At 43.5% G+C, this 7,609-nt stretch overlaps 1 protein-coding gene across 1 annotated transcript; it reads right to left on the minus strand.

Annotated features, from left to right (window-relative positions):
• Positions 1–232: 232 nt before the first annotated feature.
• Positions 233–5,715, minus strand: LOC125538201 (putative disease resistance protein RGA1). Its single transcript, XM_048701484.2, has 4 exons — positions 5,546–5,715; positions 4,159–5,223; positions 1,227–3,362; positions 233–1,072 (listed from the first exon to the last, which is right to left on the minus strand). The coding sequence occupies exons 2-4, from the start codon at positions 5,191–5,193 to the stop codon at positions 446–448; spliced, it is 3,798 nt and encodes a 1,265-aa protein (XP_048557441.2). The 5' UTR covers positions 5,194–5,223; positions 5,546–5,715; the 3' UTR covers positions 233–445.
• Between the last annotated feature and the right edge of the window lie 1,894 nt (positions 5,716–7,609).

Genomic DNA, 7,609 nt, shown 5'->3' on the forward strand with positions numbered 1-7,609 from the left:
CCGAGCACGCACGTGTTTTTCTTATCTTAAAACAAAACAAAGTGATACGTGCTTCAACTTTGATCATAAATTTAACTGTCAAGACCGATTACGGCGGGAGCAAAAGTTATATCAGTGAATTCGTATTCGAAAAAAGTTTTTAATTATGTAACTTTTTCTCTCACCGCAGTCGGTCTCGTTCGTTAAATTTATGGTCAAAGTTCGACCTCGGAAAGCACGGCCGCACTATATTTTGAAATGGAGGGAGTACATCACAACAATTTGACATTTGACATCATTGCAAATCAGCAATTTCAAATTTAGAACTGAAAACTACACGCACTTCATGTATAGACAAGATGGGACTTGCACGATAAAATGCCAGGCACACGACACTTAGATGGTTGAACTAAACTACACAGGGTAAAAATTGCTTATCGACATCTTTTATACATGGTTTAACTGGCTAACAAAGGCGAGGCTCTTTATACATCGGTCGGCGGCGCGGCGGCGTGGTCCTTGAAGGTGTCGGCTCCGCTTCGGCGTCTGTGAAAGACACGTTGTGCTCCTCCTCCGCTGCTTTGGCTTCGACATTGGCGGCGGCCATGGCCTGTTCTACCTCCACCGCTTTGGCTTTGGCGCGGGAGGCTGCCGCATCGTGCTCCTCCTTCGCTGCTTTGGCTTTGGCACGGGCCGCGGCGTGTTGTTCCTCCGCTGCTTCGGCTTTAGCACGTGTCGCGGGCCTCGCGGCCACGACACGCGCCTCCTCCACTGCTTTGGCTTCAGTGCGGTCGGCAGCCACACCGTGCTTCTTCTCACCTGTTCTGGCCTTGGCAACGGCGATGGCTTCGGCGCGTGCCGCGGCCACGACGCGCGCCTCCTCCACTGCTTTGGCTTCAGCGCGGGCGGCGGCCGCATCATGCCCCTTCTTCGTTGTTCTGGCTTTGGCAAGGGCGATGGCTTCGGCGCGTGCCGTGGCCACGACGCGCGCCTCCTCCACTGCTTTGGCATCAGCGCGGGCGGTGGCCATAACTCGTTCCTTCTCCGTTGCTTCGGCTTTAGCTTGGATGGCGGCCACGCCGGGCGACCACTCCTGGCAAGCAAAATGAAATGGTAGGGATTGTATATATTAGGCACTAGCATAGCGATGAACTACTAGAATGGAATGGAAGATGATTAGAGATTAAGAAAACAAAGATTAACCATATATATATTAGAAAAGAGCAACGATCAACAATGTGTATTACCTGCATATCGATGTTTGTCTCCATGCTGTACGGTTTACTTGAGTAAAATAGATGCCATCTTTTTTCAATCCCTTCATCATCTGCATAAGCCTCGACATGCTGGATATGACGGAACTTATCCCACTCGGGGCCACACTTCCCCAAAGCCATGGAAGCGAGCACCTCTGGACTGCAGTCCAGCAACAAATGACTTGGTTGTATAGTCCGTAGGCACATCGGGAGTTGTTTCTTGTTGTAGTTAACTATTAGCGCGAACCTCCGGAGTGAATTCATCTTATGTAGTAACTCAAGTTTTGGGCAGTGGTTGATCCAAAGCTTTTGCAATTTGGGAAAATTAGACATGCTAGTCAGGTCAGGTAAGTCATACAAGATGAGGTGAACTACGGAAGTGAAGTTCTTCAGCGACTGGAGGCACTGGACGCCACCTATGGTTAATTTTTTCATAACCCTTGCATGGGTGGAAAGACCCGGAGGAATATAACCCAACTTGCAGTTTTTCAGAAAAAACTCCTCCAATGCGGGCATAGCTTGAACTTTCTCCTGCCATCCCCACTCCTCCCATTCCAGCATTCCACTTAAAATCAGTGTGTGCAGTTTCGGAAAGCCAACCATCGTCTGAGATGAATGATGGTGACGCTGACTTCGGGGTTGCAAGAATTCATCACCGACAGACTTGATTGTCGGAGCGCGATTGACCTGTAAAAACTCCAAACACGGGAGTCGACACAATCCATCGGGGAGTTGGGTGCAGCAAGATAGATCTGTCATCCATAGAGTCCTCAAGTTCTCGAGTGGTACTTTTGTTGTCCACATCATCCATCTTGGGAGTTGACGCCCAAAATACCCTTTAATGTCAAGATACTCTAAGCAAGGCAGAGGGCATATCACATCAAACACCACCTCAATTTTTTGTTGTTCCTCGTTAGAGACTCGGGCTTTGAGCAACCCATCATCTCCTAGTCTGCTGCTGCATTCTAAGGTAAGTGCAGTAAGATATTGTTTTGCACCTACTCTAGCCTTTGCAATGGACGAGGCCTCTAATACATTCTCTAGACTCTTTAATCCAAGCTCCTTAAGCTGAGAAAGAGGCCCCAACTCTTCCAAACTACACCAATCACCATCCATATATGTTGGAAATCCAAATAGTACCCATAAATTTGTTAGAGCACGGAAACCCCTAGGAATACTGTTTACATGGGTGTCATTAGTTGAAAGATACCTCAATCCTCGTAGCTTAACAATGCTATCAGGAAGTTTTACAATGCCTCCACAACCTTCAAGGTTAATGTGTTGGAGGAATTTCAACTCGTGGATGTTCTCTGGCAGTCTAGATATATCTGTGCAACTTCTTAATGACAAATACCTCAAGTGCTTCAGCTGACACACAGATTCAAGCAATGCTGCAAAATTTGCGGATTCTATAAATAGAGTTCGTAGGCTTGAGAAGGTAACCAAGGAATCACCGGGTTGCATCTTGAAGTTCCCAGATAACATTAGTAGTCTCAATAATTTATGCCCTGTTAAATCTCTCCATTCAAATTCATCTGATTCAGCTCCTTTGGTTTCTATGGACAACCTAAGAAAACTATGTGATCTAAGTTTGTTTTTAGCAGTAGCTCCACTATGAGCTACCAACGATTCATCTCTAGCCACAAACTGAGCAAATGAGCGAATGACATCATGCATATTTCCAATAAGCTGGCCAGGATAGTTTGTATCTGGCTCAATAAGGTTTCTTAATATTAGCTCATTGTAGTACCTTTTTCCTTCAAGTTCTAGAATACCCGAGCCTCCATTAACCAACCCTTCACCAATCCACATGGACACTACTTCATTGACACTTAGTATTGTCTTTTTAGGTTTAAGGGAGAAGTGCAGAAAGCATTCTTGTAAGCAAGGGGACAAATCATCATAGCTAAGATGTATTGCATAGTTTAGCTCCTCTGGTATTCGAGATACTGACCATATATCATCATTCAAGATGTCTTCCCAATCACGTCGTGTTTTCTCCTTCTTGCATAGGAGCCCCCCCATAACTTTTATAGCAAGTGGTAAACCATCACATTTTGCTATAATTTGCAACCCAATATCTTTTAGCATGTCAAGCTCGGGTTCATCTTTTCCTGATGTGAGTACCTGCAAGCAGTTATAACATATAAAGTTAATGAGCGGTGCATAATATGTTGGCAATGACTAGGTGTGTGCTCTTTTTTTTATTTACTACAAGCAGTGCACTAGATCACCGAGAAAATAAGCTAATAAATAAAAAAGGCATGCATTACGATAAATTAGATTGCCACACATACGTGTGGAATCAACTTCATATTGATTTTCTAAGGATTACATAATGCATATGAAGGCGTACCAAAATATTTTGCGATGTATTTTCATTCCTTTACATTTATCATCTTGGTGAACTCGTTTTACAGTTTTTTTAAGGCAAAAATCAATAAAACTATATGGACTTTAAAGCTCGACGGTGATCACGAGCATTAAGTCAATAAAATAAAACATGTTGGGTATAGAGATATTACATGGAGATTGATGATCTTTGTAGAGGAATACAGTTAATTGAGATGAACAAGATGGGAAGAAATAACAACAATGTTGCACACAAGAAAGCGGAGTTTTCCCAACTTAATGGAGTGGCTGCCATTTGGCGGAACCCTCTACCAGTTAACATAGCAACATGTGCGCACTTAGATTGTAATGAACAATGCTAGATAAATGAATGGATGTTATATATCCCCTCCCCCCTTCCACACACAGACACACCCCTCCTCAAAAAACATGTGGAATCTTCTGTGGTAGTCGTATGCAAGTTCATATATAATCAAATTAACAATGTGGTGATATGTAAGTGTATATAAAATCAAATTAACAGTGTGACGCTAAAATACGAGTGTTATAACGAGTATGAATAAGTACTGACCTGCTTCTTGAGCAATGACCATGCATCTATAGGACCTAATTTGTCAACATGGTGGCAATACACAACTTTCATGCTCCGGGCAACAGTGTCATGTCTTGTGGTGATGAGGACTCTGCTACCTGGGCCGCCATAGCTAAAGGGAGTCATCAACAGTTTGTCCCATTCGCTGACACCCCACATGTCATCTAGTACAAGAAAGATTTTTTTGTCCTTGATGGCATTCATGAGAGCAACGACAAGTAGGGCCTTGTCTCGAGCCCCACCCACTCTAGGCAAGTCTCCCCCAGCGGCAGTGATGGCCGTACTCAACAATTCAACATCGTTGAAATCTCGTGTGATGCTAAGCCATATCTTCTTAGCGAACTTGCCTTCAATAGCCTCGTCATTGAATACCTTCTTGCAGAGAGTGGTCTTGCCAATCCCGCCTACACCAACAATGGCGACCACCATGAGGTGATCAACCTTGTCACCAGCTACCTCCCTTGTAAGCACCTCCACAAGTGCTCTTGTGTCCTCCTCGATCTTCTCGCCAACCGCACCTGACCTCTCCATCAATGAATCTGTTTTGCGATCAGTGGCAAGAGATCGAGTTGCCTTCCGGTCTTGGTAGGCTTCTAGCTTGATGAAATTGAAACTGCCACCCCACTTGCAGATGTCATCCAACTTTTGATTGAGGTTCTTGATGCGGGTGCCGATATCATGGACATGCAGGGGATTTCGGATGCAAAAGAGGAGCGCGTGAAGGCACCCCATGTCCGTGGATGGACCTTGCTCCATGATCTTGAGCTGGCATAGGTCGATGATGTCGGTGGCCTGGTACATGGCACGCTTCAGTTCCTCCACCCACCCCCGCACACTCTTGTCGGTGATGGTCCTCCTATCGGCATCGGCAAGAACATTCTTGAGATCCCCGAGCTTGACGCCTAGTTCCTTGATCTCACTAGAGACCCCGATCATCATGGCTATGTCTTCGCTTGCCATTTGGGCGAGCATGTTGGTCACGTACGATGCCAAAGCACCCAAAACCACCGCCATATCGCAGGATTTGCCCGGGCAGCTGCTATACTGAAAATAGTGCATGCAAGTAAAATTACTCCTCTTTGTAACAACTTTTTAATTCAACAATCACATTCTAAAAGTTGGTTCATACATTTCACTGTTGAAAACAAACGTGCTGTGGATTCACTCACCAGCGAATAGCTTGCAAATGAAAAATATGGCTTGCAAAGAAGAATGGCATTGCTATACGTGAAAACAAAATTGAACCACGAATGAACATCACAATGATTACTCGAAATAAAACAGAGGGCACCATCTGCATTACACTAAAAATAGCTACGAAGCAGCAACAAAGCTAGTGTTATCTAGCGAAGCTGAAATTAATTACCTTGAATCGATAGGGGAGTTCAGTGCTCCAGACCAACTACCCGTAGGCTAAACTGCATGTGGAAGCTCCAGATTTAGCTTGATGAACAAATCCAGAAGATGATGCCTTTGTTTTCACAAATGGGCGTCATGGCTGGGTATGTATTCCTTTTCGTTTTTTGGCTGGGCAAGAAAGGGATTCTTGGATTGAACAAGGCAAAAGATGATGTGTTCCTTTTCCTTTTTGGCAGGGCAAGAAAGGAATTAGTTCCTTGCTTCCTTCTTGCGTCTGTAATTTCGTTCTTAATTAGATGATGTGCTTGTTTGGTTCGACATGGTATCAAACTTTTCTTTCTCTGAAGGAAGTGAGTCTGTCCAAGCATCAGATTAACTGGTGCATATTTTCTCCATACTAGCAAGCCTAATTGGCACGCCAGATTGATTGAATACAAAACTAGTGATTGGACAATTGTCGCCTCTTCATTACATCATGGCTGCTTCCTTCCTGAATCGAGAGAGCAAGAGCTGCCTAAACTTCAAGTGACTGTATTGAAGACAGGACAATAGGACATCCAGCGAGGTCATTTTGTTTGCCAAACACGTGCGACGAATTTTACCATATTTATTCAAACCCCTTGCCGGCCAGTGGCAAATCTAGGAGAAAAATGGAGAGTAGGCTCAAACAGGCCGGAAGCGACTTTTTGGTGGACGAGGGCATTGGCTCTCTTTTTTGAAATGATTCAAAAAATCATATGTTCAAGTTTAAAAAAAACCAAAAAAAAACTGTGAAAACTTAGACATATTCACGATGGATCTGTGAATTTCCGTTCAAAAATATTATGATTTGCAAGATGCAGCAAAAAAAAAATCCCGGCCAAGCAATAAAAAAAGATTGGCCCATTTTGGCATTTTCTTGTACATATTTGTTTTTTTGTCTACGCCACATACGAAAGTATATTGTTGTGAAAATTTTCTTGAACTGTTATATGTGTATTTGTGTATGTACAATTTTTTTTGATTGTTTTTTGCATTGCGGAAAATGTTTTTTTTAAGTTCACATAGTGCCCGTCCACCGTTGGGCATTTGCGCAAACAGACCCCTCTTCTTCCTTCCTTTTCATTTTCTTCCCCAATAACCCATGTCAAAGCCAGGATTTGAGCTAAGCCGGACAGGGGCGAACATTTAAGGTCTAAATTTGTAAGGCACAGTGCAAGTCTACTCAACCAAACAAATGATTCACAAAAAGTTTCATCAAATACAATTACTAGAGCATGAGAAAACACACAAAAAAAGACTTAGGAAGTACTAACATTTTCTCATGTGTGTCGTGCAAATGCGCTTGCATCCAATGTTGTCATCCCAAAATTCCAAGTGAGGCCTACAATATGTGAGGCAACAACAATTATGAATGAATGAATCTAAATCTTAACACAAGTGTAATAATATTTGTATCTTCCAGTAAGATAATATTGTACCATTAAATTGTAGTCGATCCAACAACACGAGGTCGTAGAGTCCCTGCAAGAAAAAAAGAGACCCCCCACGAGGTTGTCAAGGTAGATTGCATTGGTGATTCTTCAAAGCATGAAACCATAACATAATCTGCTTGTATTCGATTTTTGCAAATATCTCACGCTCAACATAGTAGGCCATCAGATCATTGAGCCAATCATCACCTAGCCTGTTCCCAAGACCTCTCTTTAGCTAGATTAAATACGTGAGGGACACAAACTTGACGAATTTTCGACAACATCAAAATTTGACATTGAATTAATTAGTCTACATTATAAATTCTAGTTCTGTCCTAGGCTCTAAAGTTCTAATAACATGGCCATGGAGCAAAGAAATCAATGCGGTGTATACATACATTTCTAAAAGGAAAAGCCCCAAAAGGGGAGCAAAGAAATCTATTCGACGGCCACGCGTACGCGCGCGGACATGGACGTGCGGCGGCACGGACGCAGGCATGCGACGGTGTGTGCGGGCATGCGGCGGCGGTATTGCTGTTGTGACTGCTGAAACTAGCGATAGGGATTTTTTTTGACAGGATTTTCTTTTTCGTTCGGTCGTTCGTACTGGGGTAATG

Source organism: Triticum urartu, chromosome 1A (genome assembly GCF_056163025.1).
Source record: "Triticum urartu cultivar PI428250 chromosome 1A, HENAU_Tu73, whole genome shotgun sequence".
NCBI classification, from domain to species: domain Eukaryota; kingdom Viridiplantae; phylum Streptophyta; class Magnoliopsida; order Poales; family Poaceae; genus Triticum; species Triticum urartu.

Bases quoted from the DNA above. Each gene is read 5' to 3' on its own strand.
- LOC125538201 (XM_048701484.2), bottom strand. From the start codon at position 5,193: ATGGCGGTGGTTTTGGGTGCTTTGGCATCGTACGTGACCAACATGCTC. The intron at 3,363-4,158 runs GTCAGTACTTAT...AACTGCTTGCAG, and splicing joins GGTCATTGCTCAAGAAGCAG to GTACTCACATCAGGAAAAGA. The intron at 1,073-1,226 runs GTAATACACATT...TTTGCTTGCCAG, and splicing joins AGACAAACATCGATATGCAG to GAGTGGTCGCCCGGCGTGGC.